The 22,033-nt window shown below is 41.4% G+C and overlaps 1 protein-coding gene across 1 annotated transcript; it reads right to left on the minus strand.

The window, feature by feature from the left end:
- Positions 1–387: 387 nt before the first annotated feature.
- On the minus strand, positions 388–20,433 carry LOC310926632 (neuronal migration protein doublecortin-like; the record flags this gene model as incomplete). Its single annotated transcript, XM_083888806.1, has 6 exons — positions 20,067–20,433; positions 16,338–16,675; positions 8,267–8,369; positions 3,727–3,816; positions 1,517–1,614; positions 388–444 (listed from the first exon to the last, which is right to left on the minus strand). The coding sequence occupies exons 1-6, from the start codon at positions 20,428–20,430 to the stop codon at positions 388–390; spliced, it is 1,050 nt and encodes a 349-aa protein (XP_083744932.1). The 5' UTR covers positions 20,431–20,433.
- Positions 20,434–22,033: the final 1,600 nt, after the last annotated feature.

Raw genomic sequence — 22,033 nt, forward strand, 5'->3', positions numbered from 1 at the left:
CTGCTTTTGTCTAACACCCCTAAAAATACCAATTTGCTGCTTGAAATTATGTGACATCCTTCAACGAAATGTCAGAAACCAAAGTGAATTTTTTTTTTGGACACCGTGAAGTCTGAAGGTTAGCGAGCATGTGCACCCCTTTTTGTGAAATAGTGTCTGACCTAACGTGTAGAAATGTGTCTGAACAACAGTGAGCCGAGTGTTTTCCCAATTGGTCAAAACTGCTTTTAAAAAGTGGTTCGTGGCATCGTCAAGCAGCAAATTGCGTCACGTTGGCTAAGGCCTTAAAAAGAGATGTGGAGCGATTCTCCGAGACAATGGGTGGCACTGTGAGTGAAGGTAGAAAAAACTTCAGGCCAAGAAGAAACAGACGGCGGCTGCAGGAGTCTACATCGATTCACCCAGGGAATCGTCGTCATCCAGAGATAAGGGTAGGTAGAGGTCCTGGAACATAACAGTTATCACAGTTACAGATTCAGTGTGGAAGAAACAGTGACATCTAATGGTGAGACTACAAACTGCAGCAAACAAAGTAAAAAAAAAAGGCTTACTTATACAAACATGCAATACACAATATAAGAACACACTTTTCTGAATGCATCTGAAAACATCTTTCCATAATTTGGTCAGGAATAAGTTTTGAATCTCCATCATCCAGACAAAGCTTCTGATGATGATGATACACAGACAATTTCAAACAATCCAATTTCACTTGTTGCATGATGCATACACAATGATACACTGCGGTGCATTGTGGGAAATGTAGTTTATGGTCAACGCAGGCCTTAAAGCACCATAGACCTACTTTAACACAGATTTTAAAGAACAATTAATCACTTGCGGGCCACATAAAATGACGTGGCGGGCCACATCTGGCCCCCGGGCCTCAAGTTTGACACGTGTGATCTATTGTCATTGTTTCAGGTTTCAGTGACTAAAAAAACCCCAAAAAAGCTGGCCTCTTCAACACGTTTTAGGATCATCTACCGCTTTATCGTCCACTGGAGGGTCGCGGGGGATGCTGTGCCTATCTCAGCTGACATAGGGCGATAGGCGGGGTACACCCTGGACAGTTCGACAACTTTAACAGTCGTTACCAATTTTGAGAAGACTTGGAGTTCACACTAACCCACTGGAGAGGCAGATTTTGTTAAGACGACTGAAAGACTGGAGATCACACGTCTAACAAGTGGATCACAGACGACATGATTTGTCAAAACCAACTGAACGTATCACACTCTCGTTTCATGACAGTTTTGATATTCCCGCCACTTCCTGTCATCTTCGTCTTCCGACACCATCTCCCACCTACTCTTTTTTTCCTTATCTGTTGGCAACACGAGTTTGCAGCTGGGTCAGTCATCGTCACAACGTTTGATTGACAGCGACTGAGGTCGCCTTGGGTCTTACCCTCACACTTGCTGATTTGAGTCTTTACCCCTCACACACCAACACATTTCTGTGCCAACTAGTGCTAACTGACCCCAGCTTCAGAGAAGAAGACATGTGTAGGTACCTTCTGCTTGTTGTTGATGCCTGGACTGGTGGGGGTGGAGGTGGGGGAATGCTTGGAAAGTGGGGTGGACAGCTGGCTGCTGGAGCCCGTGCCATTGGCTGAGCGAGTCCACACATCAGAGAAGATGGGGGTAAGTGGAGAGAAAGAGGTAAACAGAGGAGAGGATTAGAAAGTGTGTAAAAGAAGCCTGAACCTTCTTTCTTGGCTCTGGAGAAAAGTCATTCCTGAACTGTGGCCTCATCTGGCTGCGGTGTAGACAAAGCCGTTTGTTGGACGACATTTTATTCACTCACTCTGCGTCCTGCCACGTTGCTAGGCTTCCCTCTGTGTGGAACATTGTGTTTATATCTAAGAGTGGTGCAGTGTGATGTAGTGGAGTGTTTTAACCCATGTTAAAAAGGGTTTTGTTTGTAACAGATGAAAAGCATTAAATAAAAGCACTAAGAGCCAGATGGCCTATGTTAGTTTGAGCCAATCAGAGTTGAAAATACAACGTGAATAAAGCTTCATTGTCAACAGACCTAGAGTCACTGGCTTCATTTAAACACTCAGATAAATAGTTATTCAAATGTAGACTTAACAAGCGACATAAATACATTAAAGGGATAGTTTCGTTTTTTTTCTGAAGTGCTGCTGTACAACAGACAGCATTTAGTACACTGTCAGACGCTTAGCTTTGTCTCAACATATGGCCATTCTTCATATATATCTTACAATGGGCCTGTCTTTAGATTTCCACACTTAAGAGATTTATTCATCTTCTGTAGAAGATTCACCAGAGCGTGCATCTACTGTTACTTTGGGGAAATCACTGTGCGTCATTGTCATTGTGGGCCTTCATCTCAACACCAGGTCAAAGACAGTTTTAAATGCACCCAGCTCATTGAACCCAGTGCACCCTGAAAACAAGTGGGCTCTTTTGTCTTCGTTAGCATTAAAAAAAAAAAAAAAAAAAAAAAAAAAAAGTATTTTAGCCACTAGCCATATTGGCAGATATTGCAGGGTTTGCTGAAATCCCGTAATATTCCATATCCTGATATTGTGCCGTAATATTATATTTCTATAATATTTTCCACAAAGTCGCATTAAATTAGCACATTTAAATGTATATTACACTGTTCAATTTGATCATCATTCCATGACACATCACAATGCACTTTTCTGAAAATATTTTAAAACACGTAATTACATGTGATCTAATATCTGTAACCGTTATATAATCTGAAGTTCATTTCTGGGAGGAACATATAGTTGATTTCATTCTTTTAACCTTACAGTGATCCACAGGAGGAGACATTCTTCACTCCTCCCAGTGAATGACCTGACCTCCCAGACACCTCCAGTGGTGGTTAATGCTCTTACGAGCACGTTAACCAACCATCTGCTGTGTTAAAGGTCAGCTGTCGCCAATCAATGATCAATAAAACATTCAACACAGACAAAGGCCTGAGGGAAACGTGGAACATGTAAAACCGTGGACTAACTGCTGTTTTCACTCTGAGAGCATCATCTCTACATTTACCTCCTCCACTGGTTTAATGCACGTGTGCATGACTTTAACTCATTACAGGAAATAAAATACAAAAAGGACCTAATCTCAACAGTTTTCATTTCCTAGAGTTCATGGAAAACAGCTTATTTTGTTATTATTTTGAATTTTTAAAGACTCTAAATTGTTTAAAGATGCAACTACTAACATTGTAACAGAAGTTTATAGCACTGTTGACATTAAATATTAATGCTAAAAAGCAGTTTACACAGAGGGGTCGTCTTTTTAGAAAAATAAGGGTGTAATAGTTGGGTGAAGGACCTGATATCAAGTAAAAACTGTCTGAACATTGAGGATTTAAAAAGAGAATATTTAGCACGTTGATATGTTTTTCTTTTTCCTCACATTTTCATTTCAAATGGCGTTTTTTGCCACCGTTTCCAAAGATCTACGTTTCTGCCCATGAAGACTAATGTATACGTTTTATTTGAACTAAAATTAAGAAGTGAATGTAGTTATAGTGTCATTCAATATAAACCACACCAATCTTGTGTCATATTTAATGCTGTATTTGTGTTCATTTCCTGCAGCAGGATTAGACTGGATCCATTTTTAATCCCACCAGCTCTTTGCACTGATTTAAAGAAACAGTGAGAGGTAAAGCTTTGCCCGAGATCACACAGGAAGAGTCATCGTGTAGGTGAGATAATAAATGGCTCACTTGATTCAGCAGGAGACTTGCAGCGCTTTATTGGACCTGGACTCTTTACTGAACCACGCTGAGCTTTGGCTCCTTTCATCGCCCTGCATTCTGTGGAAAAAAACAAACAAAACATTTTATTTCTTTTAGAATTTATATTATAATTATCTGTAGAATTTATTTCTGATACAGTGGTTATGATTGACAGGTGATATTTCTTGTAATGTATCACAGTTAATGGGGCGCTACCATTTCCTGAATGGATGCAGTTCCAATTTACAAGCTCTGGACTGCGAACTAATGTTGAAAATAATAACAGTCCCTGCCCGTTTCACTCGCCGGGTGTCACTACTTCATGTCTCCTAGCGGTGGCGCTGCTCAAATAAATGAGGGAAACTTGGGCGGAAGTTGCCTGGACGAAGAAAAGGGGAGTTTACAGAGGGATAGTGGAGGAGAAAGCTACGTTAAGAGACGCCCCATCCACGTACAACACAGACTCGATGCACTTTGTTCTCTATAGTGTGAATAAATAGAGAAATCCTGGACTTTTAAAGGAGTCATATTTCTAGTTCCCTGGTGTCCTAATGAACATGTCTGTGACACAGTCAAAATACCATGAGGATGAAGCACCACAGCAGTTCGATCACCCTGCCAAAAACAGCCCTGTTCAGAACGCTATGTTAAGTAGCATCTCTTTAGGTCCACCTTAAAAAAAAAAAAAAAAAAAAAGTACAACGAAACTTAAGGGACAGGAAATTACATCAAATATCAAATGTATCAACAGTATCCACATAAATCCTCGGAGGCTGGAAGTTTGTGTAGAACTCTGTGCAGCCAAGAATAGAACTTTCCGCGGATTTCCAGTTTTCCGATACCGTTGTCCTCACCAGCACTGTTTCGCGGATAAAGCGGAGCTCCACGAGAGACGATAATTCCAGGAATTTAGCACATTGTGACGTCCCAATGAGCGCGGAAGTCAACATCGTTTATTTCATCTCCTGTACTTAGACTGAGGAGGACAACAAAAACATGAGCGAGTCATCTTTTTTCACACCGATAGGACCTCCAGAGTCCCAAATATAAGGATTTAAATGATTAAAAAGTTGATTTTGCATAATATGTCCCCTTTAATGTTTCACGGACGATTACCACGTGCTGTTATTGGTATCACGGACCATGCATCATAATGTGAGGTACCCTGTAATTCCCAACCCTATATTAAAATATCAATCCATCTGATATGAATTGGAAAATCTATTTTTGTTTTACCCTACATTCATCTTCTAAAACATGTATGCAGTATACACTGTATTAATGAGGGAAGACAGACTGCACACACTGCTTCTTCTCCCTCTGTTTGTACTTCCAGCCTCCACCACCCCCTCTTCGTTCCCACTTTTGATGCTAATTATACTCTGTCCTCCCTCCATCTCCTGGGATCGGTACCATGTCTGTCTCCTCTCTCTCTCTCTCTCGCTCTCTCAACCTTCACACACCACTGGATACACACATACATTTGTGCTCTATTGTTTCCGAGGTGTGGCACCACGCCTTTGACAGTACTTCAGACTGGCAGCTTGTCTAGTCGACAGTCTTCGCTTGTCTGAAAATAGCCGTGAGTGTGTCTACATGTATTCCCTTTCAGCTACACGCGACATTGTTGCTGCTTTTCACAGAGCTGCAGGTAAACATGTCCGTCATGTATATCCATGTCTTGTAAAAAGTCATATGGAATAATAAACCCTGGGGAATTGAAATCTATTTTAATTCTGCCATAAACAAACGCATTAAAGCAGCATCAGCTGCAGTGAAATGGACAAAATACTTTAAAGGTGCATTATGTAATAAATCTAAAGCAACTGGCCATAAAATCCTCCTAATATGTCACAGAGACTCATGAATAATGTTCATATAACAAACTGAACTCACCAACAACAACAGTACAGACAAAATATTTGCATTCAAAAAAATATTTTGCAGACTGCAAATAATTTAATGATTTGAAATCATGTTTTGGCATGTGGCGCCTCCCAACGCCGTCTACCAATCATTGCAGTCAGTAGTTTCAGCTGCCGAGCAACCATGGGTTGCCAGTTACGTCAGAAAACAAACCTAAAATACCTCTTTTTTTATCATTCAAAGTGTGAAAAACAAAGAGTCGGTCATGTTTTTGTGGTCCCCCTTTGTGGCGGCCATGGTCATTTGAATGAAGTAACCGCTTTTGGCCACATTCTTACATATGGCACCTTTAAGAATCACGTGACTATGCAGTAGCTTCTTCATTTCACTTGCCTGGGAAAAACAAATATTATTGCAACAATACTAGTCCCATCGTCATGGTAACCCTCCTCTGTGAATACCGAGACTCAAAATTTTGCTCGAATCACTATTCATCTTGGTGATCCAATTACCAATATTCCTGTGTTTAAATGCATGATTAGGAAAATCTCTGATGTTTCAGTTCCTTAACTCAAATAAAACATGAACCAAAGAGAAAACAATCATTAGTTGCAGCCGTAATATTTTGTTGAGTACTTAGAGTAGCCAAATGGTTTCCAACACTCTTTAAATGCATACAAGTCAATATTTCTATTTTAAAAGGTGACAGACTGTTTGATTTTGCCTTTTAATTATGTCATCCAATTTACCGCCATTTACAACTTCTGGGGAAAAACCCTCTAAAACATCAAGAGTAAGGAAGGAAATATAATGCACCACTAGTTATGCGTTTGCTTGTGTTTTTATTTATTTTTTTATCGAGTGTATTAAAGGGTCCATATTATGCAAAATCAACTTTAAAAAAAAATCATTTTAATACTTATTATTACTTATATTTGGGACTCTGGAGGCCATACCAGTCGCCAATGTGTGAAAAACTAAGACCCTTTGTGGCGGCCATGGTCAGTTATCTCGAGATCACAAATCATGAATTCATTATCACGGGATAATGAGGCTCGTTGTCTTGTGATAACGAGATAATCGTGGAGAGAACGAGTAGTGTCGCGTTCGGATTGGCCCCCCTTGAGGGGCGGACTAACGGACTTAAATATATAGTACCACCCATCGCTACGCTCGGGTGTGTATAAGGGAACCAAACAAGACAAAAAAACTACTTCTCATGGTCCCACACTGATTTTTGTTGGTGTTTTGATTGAAAAACCCCTAGTGGTAGAACTTGTACATAGTGCATGTTTAACAGCAGTGGATGGGAATGGATAAATGTGCATCTTTTTCATATAATCAGATTAACTTTCTAAAACATCATTGACCATAAATAATTCAGATGGACAAGTGCTGTGGATACACAGTTGTAATATATGGAGTACCACAGACAGGACATGGCTCCCTCTTCCTCAGCTGCACTGAGAAAACCCAGTGATGTCTGGAGCCATTTTATGCAGCACTGCCGCAGGGTTATTAGAGAGCGACTGAAACCATTTAGCGTTGGTTCCACTGGGGGGAAAACGCAGAAAGAATAAGGACCCAGATCGTTATAAGTGAACTGCCATCTCCATCCTAACGTGATGCGACAAGGGAGTAAGGGAAGATACGGAGTGAAGGAAACATGATTTGTGTCACTGCATCAGTGCTGCGTTTAGATCCAATGACATTTATACAATATCAAGTGCATTTACATTAGGTCAAAGTGGATTGTTAAAAATAGGGTATTTTCCTTGGCCTGTATGTGGAGAGCTGAGGGACACACTCGGTGGATTGGTTTCACATTTTCTCTCCTCGACTTCGCAGCAGTATCAGCACCAGCGGATCAGCTGGCCTAAACCTGTCACCAGACAGATTAATGTGGCTTTTTCTCTACCTTTTCCTCTCCCTGCTGCCGGCTGCTGATAACAGATTCCTCTCACCCACTGCATTCCCACTCACATTCATAATTTTTCTCCTCACTATAAATAAGCACACAGCTACTGTACATAACATTAAAGCTGATCATAGAGAGTACACACATATATTTGCCATTTTGTAGAGACATATAAAATCATGCATCATCAAGTGACCAAATAATCTAACCAATATCAACAGTTATTAACCCTGGTCTTGTTGCCGACTTTTTAGCCAAAGAAAAAAAACAAAACAATCCAGACTCGCCGTCAGCTCCATGCCTTGACCTACTTTTGCCTCCACAGAGCGGCTCATTAATCACTGCGTCTATAACTAGGTTTAAGTGGAACTCATGAACTTGTAATGATGATATACAGGACATTGTGAAGTCTAAGCTTTCAGTCTAAAACAGTGGTTGGGTAAGAGTGTTTAAATGTGCTTCTCTTATAAGCATGGTGAATTATTATTTTTTTTTTTTTAAATATACATGAGGGTTCTAGTGTTTCCTGCAGCACTCAACTGCCAGACCAATACCATAAAAAACGAAAAGACTAGTTCACAAAACACAGAAGGGGTGTAATGTTACTTGCTACACATTCACACAGGCAATATCTTTACCATGTTTTTAGCATGGCACAAAGATGAGCAATTCATATACTGTTGATTCCAGACAATGTTTGGTGTATTCTGCGAATAAAATACGAACCAACACTATTCTACTCACCGTTCTCATCCAGAGAGAAGTCGTCCTGGGCATAACGGAATTTCTCTGGTCCACATGCGATGAAGACGTCATCTTCCCCAAAGAAATCCTGAAGGCAGGTGACCTGTGAAGCAGGGAGACAAAAATGACAACCAGGTTACCAGGTGAACAACAAACACCATGGACATTATGGCACCAGAGAAGGTCATTGGATCATTTACATTTTGGCTTTCCATTCAATAGAGATACAACCAATGTTTGAACCATGAACCAGGTATTGTTTTCTTGAGTTCTTCAAGCTGCTGATATCAATACCTTAGAGTTTTCTTTGGAGATCATTATGGAACTATTGACCAAGAACTAACACATTCCTGCCTGCTGTACTTTTAAATAGCCTATAGACCTCATAACCTTCTGCGAAATCTACAAAAACCAAGAGTGTGCAGAGCCAAGAGGGAATTTCCGTTCATGTTATATTTGTGTTGATAATTTACAATTTAATAGTGCATTTAAAAGACCATTTTGGAACAATAGAGGCACCATTGCTGTGTTTCGTCAGCTTCTTGATGGAAGCCTTCGTCTTTTACTTGTCATGTTAACATGCCTTAAAGCTCCAGTAGCTGCATTAGCAAAACAACATAAAAGGTCCAGAAAGGACCAAACAGAGAAGATACTGTTACACCTTCAGTGTAATGTTTAAATGATTCAACCTACTTCCCCCAGGGACTTCTCACTATAGCAGCTGTTGACACAATATGGCCTGCTTAGTGGACAGATGTCTCTGGGCCACACCTTCTCCTCTGCCCTGTTACCAGCTCAGGCACGCCCATTAAAACCATTCAAACTAAAAAGCCATTTCCTGTTTTTCTCCTCCCCGGTGCAGATTTGTTACAGAGCATCTCAGTCTCATTTTCAGTTCATCTTTCAACGTCTTTTGAAATCCATCCTTTGTCACCTGAATTATTGGGTCATGATGAAGTAACTGAATCACAGATGACTTTTCTGGGGTTTTCCTAATTTTCTAAAAAGACGCCACCGGTTCTCAGAGTAAATCCGTATGTGGGTTTGTGTGAAGAGTCCATGCACTGAAAGATTATCCTTTGTTGGGACATTCGCCAGGATAGTCAAGATGCATCATGGCGTCCTTTGTGATACACATCCCAACTATGAGCTGCAGATAATTTGGGAACACCCCACCCCAGCAGCTGCCATGTTGGTCCTCTGTCCTGCTAGACAAGCTAAAAGTGTGCGGTGGTGACTCGGTGGCGTGGCATCCAACAGCTGTACCGCTTTCCGTGTCCCACAAGATACAGACATGGCAGATCCTCGGTGAGGGACAGAGATGGTGTTCTGACTCCAGGGATCAAAATCTAATTGGTTTTCCAGCCGGGGCTAATTTACAGGCTGCACATTTGGGTTTTCTTTTGTATTCATTATCAGAAGATTAGATACATGTTACTTTCATTAGGTTAAAACTGTTGTGCTTCAGTAAGAGCAGCTGACAGTTAATCAAGAAAAAAGCTTTAAGAAGAAATGCTCCTTTTACCTCCACAGTCAGCGGGTGGAGGAGACTTAATGCGAAACAGAGAGCAGTCCATGTTTTCATGGCTTTTACGAACAGAGCCGATTAAAAGGATAAAGAGTTTATCCAACAGACCGTTACCTTAATCTCTCGCTTAACAGAATCTCCATTAGAAATCCGAGAAGATTCAGCATCTCTGTTGGTTTCTGTTTGTTGAACACATGTTTATATGTTTATTTGCTCATTCAAAGTCATCACAATGTTTGGTTTGGCGTTTCTTTTCTCACATATGGGACTGGCACAGAAGGAAGACGACATTCTGAGATTTACTGTATTTTGTCTGAAACTCAGATTTGATAAACATTTACACCCATCTAGTGACTTTATCATTTACTTTGGTTTCAAGATAAAGCACCATGTTAAACATATTAAAACAATTGAAAAGGTAAAACTCTCTGGAATAACCAGGTTTCATCCATCTGTCATCGAGTCCTTAACAATATCAAATTTCATTTGCAGTTAATTTGACCATCTGTCTAAAGTTGATAGTGACACTTTCACAAGGAAAATGTCGGCAATTATGACTGCAGTGATGAAAGGGCTGGCCAGCTCGGTAACATTTGGATTTAAGTTGAGAGGCATCCTCTCCTGATTTGAAAAGGTCACTCGGCTGTATCAACTACAGCCACCTGGTATCACCGTCTAAGAAGGAGGACAATACAAGATGACGTGATGCCATTCGACTTCAAAATGACCCTATTGCATATTTACATGCTGCACAGAGAAAAAGACCACTGGGTTTTATGAAGATAGGGCTCTCGACAGACTCCAGGTGCCCACCACCAGGCCAGTCTCTAATCTCTGTCTCACCAGCTGAAAAGACCAACTCACCTCCTGAGAACCACAGAACCACAAACCCCAGCAGCAGCTACGCTGAGATCCACAACAACTGAATAATTCAAGGTTTCCCTGAGACCGACTGACCAGCCATTCACAGACTGCAGAAGTTTCATTAGGCGATGGTGGTCCAGTGGTAAAACTGTAAATTTAGTGCACTCACTGTGACCCAGTGCATGCAATTTGTAGTCAAAGAGGACATATCTTAGTTTCTGCATTGCTCAACACAAGACATGTACACTTACACTTTATTAGGTACAGTAAATACAAAAAGTACATGATACTCAACAAGAATAGCCTTCAATTACCAGGCTCCTCTCCTGTGGAACCAGCTCCCGATGACAGTTCTGGAGGCAAATGCTCTCTCTGTTAGACTTTCCATTTTGATAAAGCTTATAGTTAGAGCTGGGTCAGGGAAACCTGGACCATCTCTTAGTTATGCTGCTATAGTCCTAGACTGCAGGAGGAATTCCTGTGGTGCACACACACTCACCCTCTCATACTCGGGGTATGAATACGTCTTCATTGTCATTAACCTTGTTCTTGCTCTCCCTAGTTGTGTCTTTCCTCCCTTTGCTCTCTCTCTCTCTCTCTCCATGTTCTTATCTTGCAGGTTGCAGATCCAGTTTCAAGGCAACTACTGTTATTGTAATTATCATCATCATACATGTCACCATGGCCCTGCAATGGACTGGCGAACTGTCCAGGGTGTACCCCACCTATCGCCCCATGTCAGCTGAGACAGACACAGCACCCCCTGCGACCCTCCAGTTGAGGATAAAGCGGTTGCAGGATCCAGATCCCGTTTTGAAAATTTGATTTGATGTATGTGTCAAGTGGAAGGGAAGACAGGTCACATTATAGCTGACCTGTCTCCACCTCAGCTCATCCTTTCAGTGTCACAGTTGAAGCACTGATGAATGAGTGACTGGTGATCCCCGAGGTCCAGTTTCTCTACACTTTGACTTCTCACTGTCATGTCAATTGATCTGTGCTGCGGAAGTAGAGCTGTCGAGTGTTGCATTGTCACACTCTGACACACTGCCCTGACCTGAGCGGCTCATCTAACCTGTCAGCATGTGATAAAAGAGGCAAGGGAAGTCTTTGGGTCAGCACATGATGTTGTCAGGAGAATCAAATCCACCACAGACGAGTAATCTCTGATTAGCAACAGCAAGTTTCTTTTTTTATTTTCATACAAAACCAGCTGGAAATAGTACTACACTGTTCAAATGTTATTGTCCTCGCCGTAGTAGCCATATTGCGATATTAGTGCACAGGACTAGAGACAACATTGAATAAATGTAAAAAATCAATAGATCTCAAATCTCTGAGCCATGCAGAAAGAGAAATATATGAAAAACAGCCAACTAAGACCTTGCTTTCCAACCCATGGGGAAACTCCCACGCAATTTCCTACACACAAACAGACCGATCAATATAAGCCGCTGCACTGAGTGGAATATTTCTCTAAAACACACACAGTCTCCATTTTGTGCTTCTCTGAACAGTGTTTCAAATACATTGAAAAACACAGCTTTGCATGCTGTCTATTATAAGCCATTCAGTAATCATCAAGTACAGAATAATCCAAACTACAGCTCATGTGATGGGACACAGTAAAAATCACATGTGGTATTTTAAAGCTGCATGCAATGCCATATTATCTGTATATCTCCTTCATCTGAAAACAGGGAATACAAGGGAGGGAGGGTTTGTGTGTATACACCAGCAGAGCAAGGGCAGACAGGGGCCAGAAGCATTTATTCCATGAAAACTGCTGGACTTTTTAAGTTGTAGAGTTCCCTTCTGAAATTATTCGTTAGTTACCCAGTGTTTCCCCAATTCCCCCGTTTTGTATTTTGTCCATATTTGGGCGACAACAATTAATGTGCATGGACCTGCTGCTGTCACCAGTTGCCTTTCTGACCCGCCTGTGACCTCGATGAACCAGCGCCGTGTCTGAAGCTACTTAAAGTTCCTCCGGATGCATTTGGAGCACAGATGAGCCAGTTAGGCATCCATATCTGCACCGTCATGGGGGACCAGCTGGTGCCTGATGTTGTGCTAACCCCTCCCTTCCCCGACCCCAAGGAAGCAGGCTTTCCATTTGGTTGACTGATGTGGCCTTAACATTATTAACCGCCCCCCTCGGGTCATACTCACTTGTTGATGTGGTATTAGTGCAGGAACAAGGAGCTTGTGAGGCACAGAGGACGCACATATTAGATTCTGCGCCTGTTCGAGATGTGAAATCACAGGGGCCACGCCCCTTCATCGGCCTGACAGTCTATCTCTGTTGAATACTGTGTGTGTGTCACTGATGTGTGGATGTTGCTGACATAAAAGAGCAAGCAGGTAAGACTCTGCAAAGAGCACACTCAGCTTAATATAACCACTGTCCCAATCTGAAGCCTTTACAGTGAAGCCTATTGCCATGACAACTGCTTCTGCACGGCAAAGAGCAGGCAGCCTGCTTTAGTGCGGATAACCAGCAAAAAAAGCTGACTTTTCTTCCCCCATTATCCTGAACCCCTGCCTCTCCATATGCTACCGAGAAAATTCCTCCGGAACATGATTTGTTAACATTTAAAGCAAACTGGGATCTTTTGTTCTCAATAATAAGAGTGTGACCTTGTGCCTGAAGCACCCAGCCTTTAATAAAACATTTATTTCAAACCAGTTCATATGAACTCAAATGTTTTAAAAGGATGCATAAGGACATATGCCACACCAACACAAGCTTTGATATATTTCATGATTACAAATCATTTCATCGTGGAGTGCTGATGAAGTAGTTTTTTTTAAAAATGTAAATCAGTGTAATTCTGCTGTGCAGACGCCTCACTCCCAGAAGGAATACAAACTATAAAACATCTGGTTTAAAATGTAGCCTTTAGAAGCAGTGCAGGCAAATCAAGAAATGTCCTTTTCTTTGTTGTTAACCCGAGGGAATAATTGCTCCCTATCAGCAAAAAATAAAATGATCCTAATTTGCTCTTAGAAAGGAAAATGACTCTCCACTGGAGCCACTGGCCCCACCCTTCCCGGAGAACTGAAAAGCACCGGTGTTTGAGAGGGAAATTGGAGTGATTTTGCTCAGTGACAAAAGGAGGAGGGTCTGCTGTTTTTACAGTCTAGACATCATCTAAAGAACACTGGAGAATCAAAACGTAAAAAATAGGAGCTAGAAACAACCTGAGTCACCATTTCACCACAAACAAATCTTTCAAAACTAATCATGTATTCATAAAATATGACGTGATGTGTGTTTTTTATTTTTTTTAAAGGCTTGCATTGATTGTAAACTCGCACATCCACAACAGGATGTGGTATCTGACAGACCAGTCCACACCAGCTGGGCTCTCTTTGTGCCTGAGATGTGGTCTCCTAGCAACCGGTCCCAGCAGCTATTGCAATGGAATGGGAAGAGGAGGATCAACGCAGAGTCAGGGAGGGGCGGGCACTGCATCAATATTTCTTCTACCATATCACCTCCACCACAGAGCAGCTGCAGTGTGCCTGCGTCTGCACACAAAGGCACCGCAGCATTTTCCACACACCGTCGCCTCCCAGCACGAGTCGGAGATCAATAGACGCTAATGATAAAATAATTAAACTATAACATACAATAATGAGAATATAATTGATATGCTCCGACTGGGAAAGCCTGAGGAAGAGCCTGTTGTGTGGATCTCCTTTGTGGATCCTATAAGATCTATACGATCATTTTAGTATTTTAGTATAGTATTTTAGTCATATAACCAGCAGAACACTCAGGATGACTGCTCTCTTGTGTAAGAGAGAAAGAGTATTAAGATCCAGTTCCCCCGGGACATGTGATTTTAGCCCTTTGTTAATAAGGAGTTAAAAGAATAAGTGCATCACCGACAACAGCTCGCTCAGCAGGACACAACAATCCCCCAGTCCATCTGCGATGAATAATACAGGACAAAAGGTCCCCGTGTGAGAATTAGTGAACATTTAACCATATCAAAGTGAGGACTGAGAAACAGATGTTACAGTATCCCACACGTGCTCACGATTGCTTCTCATGCACCACCTCTGTTCACCGACTGTCATTCACAATAGTCCACAAACCACCACTGATTCACCTATGCAGCAAAAATACAGTTTTGCAGGGAACAATGTATCACCATTATCCTCACATTAAGGATATACTGCAGTGGTTCACCTTGACTTGATCGCTCACCCAGCGGGGTGGCTGTCCCCAAGTTCGGTCCATCAAAAGTGCAAACATTAATAAAACATTACGTCCTTTAGGCTTAGCCTGTGTGTGGAGATAACACTTGCTTTCCCATGGGAGTGACTGAGCTTTTTTAGGTGCTGTGTCTTTATACAGATCAATTGACTTTTGACTTTTCGTCCATTTTGTGCTTCTGTTCCAAATAATCTGTGTCCCGATTCAAATCTATACATCTCAATATAAATACAACACATGCTATGCAACAACATATTCAGCTGGTTTAAAAAAATTTTTATCTTTGAGCATTGTGACCCGCTGTATCAAATATGATACAAATCAAAAAACCCTATATGGAAATTGATATTTGAAAAATAGCAAGACCTTTGTTCACTCTAGTGCATACTAAAGAGGACATGTTCTCACTGCTCGCAGCAGCCAATGGAAACATTTTGCTGCAGGTTCATCTCATGAGTATTTCATGTCCCCATATTTCTGTTTGGCTACAAAATTCAAAAGGATTCCATGACCAAACTCTAGACACTTGTCAACGACAACTATCTGGTTACATGGAGCAAAACGTGCATTTTTAAAAGTCAGTAACTAAAGCATCATCTCACACAGAGAATTGGTGATGAGGGTCCAGGTGACTAGAAGGTCCTTCATGTACGTTTACACTCACTCCTTCGTGTGTTCTAAGAATTGTAATTTATCAAGAGTATATTAAATTTGGCCGACACCGGTTTCGTTGTGCATGTGAACATTTTCTCAGCGCGCTTAAATACCTGCATGCACCACCACAAACATGGTAACAAAGGGGACAAAGTGATCAAACGCAACAATACAGGGCTCGGCTTTTTGTGCATCACCATAGTGGGTAAGAAAGCAGAATTTGCAGATGGGCTCAAGAGCACAAGTGGCCTAAAAGCTGACAAAGACCAGAGGACAGGATACTAATGATCTGAACCACAAGACAAGACAGGAGAATGCTAGCTCACAGTGAAAGGAAGAATAAAGACTGAACAATGACGGTCATTGTGTCCTCAGGTCGTTCTCATGGACACTCCAGGTTCTCATGGACTTGCTGTGTCACTGTTGACTTACATTAGAGGAGGACAATGACAACTCGTCCACTACAAGCTGCACTTTTGTGCCTTTGAAGTTCACAATTCGGGCTACCTTTGATTTTCATGCTACCTGTCCGAGTGTTTAGCAAATGTATAAATGACAAACTGTTCTCATCACAAACCACACATTTGCCCATTGTGAGTTTTGCTTACATACTGTGCTGTGCTGTCTTTATTCCAGATAACCCTACAACAGAGGGCTCTGTGCTGGGCTCAACACAAGCACCAAAATAGCGGGACATTTGAATTTTAAATTTTGCATGTGCACATTATGATCTAATTCAAATCTTTTTAACCTGGAAACATGATGCAAACCGGGTGAAACCTGAAAGCGAGACTGACCTGCTTGCCGTCCAGTGTGTAGATCCTCTTGACGATGCCGCTTTCAAGCTTGATCGCCTCCGTGATGTCAGTGAGGACCTGCTCGAAGGAGTGAGCCGTTTTCTTGTTGAGCAGAATTCGCACAGCTTTCCGCGGCTTCACACCACTGCGCATCACGGTCACAAGCTTGGGTCGAACAAAGTCCCGGGTCTCTCTGGGGTCGCCCAACGCTCTGGCAAAGGACTGCATGTTCTTCTGGTTCGCCGAGGCCTTTACATTCACAGACCAGTTGGGATTGACGTTCTTCGTGTAATCGACCTTCTTGTAGAGATTCTCTGATGCACAAACATAGCTTTCCCCTGTGGTGGTGAAAGAAATTGGGTTAGTGTGACGTAACTCATTCAAGCTATTCAACTGACACCCGAGAGTCCCAGAGGCACCTCTGGTTCAGAATCATCTGAACCTTCAGGAGATATATATAATACCAATACCAGTGGGAGAAACTAAGCTTGGATACATTAGATTTCATCTTAAATTGATCTAATGACACAACAAGAGTGTGACTCTCCTTTGAAGAAGCTTAATTCATACGGTATATGGTGTCCTTCACCATACGACCTTGATGACAATATTTTATTGTCCCAGTTTCAATGTTTCAAATATTTTTTTTTAATCTTTAAAACCACAAACTAAACGTAATTGATCCCTCTTGTATTGTGGTGACAACATGAGCAGATCAATATCACTTGGATAAATGAGATGATATAACCCGTGAGTGATATACTGTGAAGTATCTTTAAGGATAGAAATTTAATAGAGTCTGGTGTTAGTCCATTTAAGCACGTCTACAGCATTGAACTAATCCATGAGTAACCGACACATCAAATTGATGGTGTCATTTTGTCTTAGTCTGGTGCTGAAGTAAAACAAGAGACGACACTTGAAAGATCTCCCGTGAGAGCACAGCAAGAACCTCATCTACAAACATGGAGGATAGTGAAAGTGACACAGAAAATGGTAACCCTGGAATACGATGCTGCAGACAACCAAACACCAATAGCACTAACATTTTGTCCCATCTATGCAAGAATCATATCAAACAGTGTGGAGACAGACTGTCTTTGCTCCACAGTGAATGGATTAAAGCCACAAATAGTTGGAACAAAACCTAGACTCGGGCAGTTTCATCTTTTGCCACACCCATTATCAAAAACAAACATGTAAGGAGTTTAGATAGATCTGCAATTTCTGACCCTAATTTACAGAAACCATTACAGAAAAGACCATATCAAAAATATTTGCTGATGATTTGCTTTTTGACCTCAGTCATACAATAATTATTCTCCTACAGCATCATCACATTATCGGTCTAATCTTTAATTTTATTCTTCATTTATTACCTTACAGTTTTCCAACATGTGTGCTGAGGAGCCAAAGTAAAGACAAAAGGCAGCAGGGGGAGAGCGACAGAGACATTTTGGCAAAGAAAAAAAGGGTGGGGTAATTTAGAAGGCAGCAATTAGGGCAAGTATGGAGAAATTACAGCAAGGACAAAAGGCAGAACAACAGGATTACATTGTGCAGAAGAGATTGAGCAATTAATTACAGCCCATAACAGGAAGCACAATGCAATGCCCTCCACCACCCAAAAACATCACAGTGCAGCCCCTGCACGCATTTAAAACCCACCAACCCACCCGCACACACACACCCAACGCTCCTCAGCAGCTCAAGTTTCAGATATCATCGCCTCTTTTGAGACTAAATAAGCAGCAGATAATCTTTTAGTTTTACTCCAAACTCCCTTTGTCCTCCACTTCAGTACGTACCTCTCAAAAAGTGATGTTTTTCTACAGGTTAATCTTCAAGTTGCATCATTTGATTAGGTCCTAAAACTATTCCGAAGAGACTCCATGTTTAAAGGTGCCATATGTAAGAATGTGGCCAAAAACGGTCACTACACTCAAATTCAAAATACCGAGATCTTTTAGGTTTAGTTTTCTCCGCCATTGTAGCTCAGATGTAACTGGTAAGCAGTGGTTGCTCGGCAGCTGAGACTCTACTGACTGCAATGGTTGGTAGGTGGCGGTAGGTGGCGCCACATGCCAAAACATGATTTCAAAACAAACAAGATTTGCAGTCTGCAAAACATTTTTTTATGCAAATATTTTGACTGTACTGTTGTTGGTGGTGAGTTCAGTTTGTCATATGAACATTATTCCTGAGTCTCTGTGACATATTAGGAGGATTTTATGGCCAGTTGCTTTAGATTTATTAAATAATGCACCTTTAAAGTGATTTAAGGATTTGCCAGGGTAAAAACAAGAATCGGCAAATATGGTTGACAATGTATGCTCTTCTTAAATAGAAGCTTTACATGTTGCTGCACTTGAGTCAATGTTTTACCAGCTTACTGTAAGGCGTTCCTCTATACAGCCAGGCTTGCATGATGCATCATCCTGTTAGATGCCAAGAAATTAATTAATTCAATTGGCACACATGTTTGCAAATCATCTTTGGCACAACAAGAATCTGCACACATGATGATTGTGCTTCTTGTTCTGGTCATCACCCTGAGACCAAATATGTTTGGTGCTGGAGGCAAGTGAAGGAAGTTAGCAGAACAGCGTCTGTAATGGCTGACTCGGTCGGAAAAGTTGATGTGATGCTAATGTTCACTGTTGGACGGTGTAGTGATGGAGCCAAATGCATCAATGTGATTTGATTGGCAAGTGAATATTTGCATAGCATTATTTGAATGGCTGATGTTCACACAGCCTGTTGGAAAGTTCTCAAAATAGGACCTTCACTTTACTGCTTCACTCCTCAAGGTTCAGAGATGATCGTCTCTTTTAGGACAGACTAAGCTGCAGTTCATTTTGTCCTCGACTTCTACAAGTATGTCTCCAAAAGTCATGTTTTTCTGCAAGATGATCTTTAAGTTGCATATTTTGATTACGTCCTAACATTATCCCACAGAGACCGTGTTTAAATAGATTTGAGGATGATTTGCCAGGACAATTCAAATGTGTGTAAAATCTTTATGCTTTAATGCATTGAAAGAAACCTTTCAGATTAAGGGACGCATTCACACCAGGGTAGTCCAGGGGAATCGATTCGATTAAGCAGGGTCTTTCACACCTTCATTTGGTTTCACTTTCACGCTGCATTTTTGTAAGCGGACAAAACTACCTGGATAATGTCACACAGTAAACAGCTGCTTGACCAGGAAGAAGAAGAAAACATGGCTCATCGGTTGGCCAGGACTAAAAACAGAAATCCATCTCTTTCAGCCGGCTTGTTCACTTCAAAAACAAACAATGGAGCAACACCAAATGTATGCATGGTATGGTTTCTGTTTGTACTTTGGTCCATTTGCATTTCTCACTGCAAATGATCCGCACCAGGGCTCACTTGCAAGCAAACCAATACCCACGTTTTCAGGCCAACCAGAGTTCGCTTGTTTGGTACGCACCAGAGTTTGGATGAGCTTGCACACCTGTCCAAATGAAGCAAACTATCCGAGGAACTTTGGTCCATTTAAAGCGGACCAAATAGCTCTGAGAGGTTACTTTAACACAGGGTAAGACTTTAAAACTCAGAAAACATCTGAGAACATACATCTCCTTCAACACTACACTGTAGCCTACAATGTCAGACAAAAGAACTTATCCAACATCCCATGAAGGAGATGCATTGAACAGGATTAACAAGTGCAAGACAAGGGAGTCCTGCTAAAACAACACTTACCTTCCTCTAGTTCATCCAATGTTGAGATCCTTTGTGAGCCATCGATAGTAAAGATGAAGCGGACTCCCTGTGGCAGGTTGATGTGGTCAGCGAGAGAGCGTGTGAGATCAGCCAGGAGGGCGTCAAAGGTGCGAAATCGATCGTTGGCAATGGCGTACACGATGCCCTTGAAGTAGCGGTCTCCGTTTCGGTAGAAGCGCACTTTTTTGGCCTTCTTCTCGTTGCTGAGGGCTTGCAGAGTGCGTGTGCGATAAAAGCTGCAGTGGGCACTGTGGGTAGGGCTGGGGAGACCATTCATGCGCCCGCCCCGCGGGGTACGGGATGCCTTGTCTCGCTCGTCAAAATGTCCAAAGTCTAGCTCCATGATGACAGTTGTGATGGTTGTGACAGATGCAGGGTGGTGGTGACCTTCTCCGAAGAGTCTGGGAAAAGAAGGGAAACAAGGATGCGTCATGTAGTAAAATAGTGAATTGATTTTATTGATGGTAAAACATTGGGATTTGGTTTGTTTTCAAGAAAACCAGGGACTTTTCTAAATGACAGAAATACAGCACCTGTTAAGTAATCAACCAATTTTATATACATGTATTATAGTATATAATATTATGGTCATTTCAAAATCTTGTCCTTGTCATTTTATTGACCTCCACCAGGAGGGTACACGTTTTCGCCGGAGTTTGTTTGTTTGTCTGTCTGTCCGCAACATAACTCAAAAAGTCGCAGACGGATTTGGATGAAATTTTCAGGAAACATCCGCAATGGGACCAGGAACAAGTGATTGTTGGACATGATCCATAAAACGCTATCACTATTTTTTTTTTAAATCGCTAGTTTGTGAGTGGCTGAGCTGCCTTGGCGGAGGTCTGCGCTCTCCGAGTGCTTTTCTATTTCGTTAATAGAAAAATATTTTTCTATATTCATATATAACAAAAATGCCTCATTGTCTTAGGCTGACATGATACATCTGTCACTTTTCCCAGTTTCCCTCATACATAAACCTATAATCATAGCCTTGAAAACTCATCGACACATATTTAATAAAAACTTTAAAACGCATATACCCACTTAAAAAGGGTTTTGTCTGCCACACAATCTCCTTAAGACTGGCTCATTAACACCTTTAACTATTATTTATATAAAATATCATCACACTTTAATACCAAACTGAATAGAATCATAATGCTATTACATAAAAAAAGATGTTTTGAAACAATTGTAAACTTGAGGTGTTATACTTAGTGGTTAGGCTCCTGGATTTCTTTTATTCTTTATGAATGTGAATAAAACTGACCCTGAATGTTCCAAACCATTGATAATTACCTCTCTTGTTTTCATACTTCATATCAACGTGAGGATCTCAGTAACTCCCTTTTGTTCCATGCATTTAAATTAGCCACTTAAACACTGTCTTATTTGTTTTTACTGACTCCATCATTGGTTTGGTATAAAGCCCTGTATGTAATACAGTGATGGAAGATATGATTCACTGAAAGCACACATCCATGTGGTGGGGATCCACCAGTTTTCTACTAACCCATGGTATTACTGACTGACTGACTGATGAGGGGTTTCATGACAGGCTCACTGAGAGATAGGGGAGGGACTTCAGCACAGAGGCTTCTCCTCAGTTGACAAAGGCCAGGTTCCAGGCCCATCTGCTGCATTAATGGGCAGAGCTAAATGTGACCCTTCCCCACTAGATCATCAAATGGGACAGTCCATTGTCTCCAGCAGAGTGACCGCCTTCAGTGTGACATCATCGCCTTCATTAATGCTTGCATGAATTGAGGACATCAATTAAGATCTCATCATTATGAGCTTATACAAGATGACTTAAGTTATGGTATCACACATCACAATAAGTCAATTTTGGGGGATAATTGTGCGCAAGTCACTTAAAATTCTGTCCACATGGCCAACATACAGTCCAAGTGATTTAGTGCCAAGGGGGAGTCAGTCAGACCTCA

Source organism: Microchirus variegatus (genome assembly GCF_963457635.1).
Source record: "Microchirus variegatus genome assembly, chromosome: 5".
Classification (NCBI taxonomy): Eukaryota; Metazoa; Chordata; class Actinopteri; order Pleuronectiformes; family Soleidae; genus Microchirus; species Microchirus variegatus.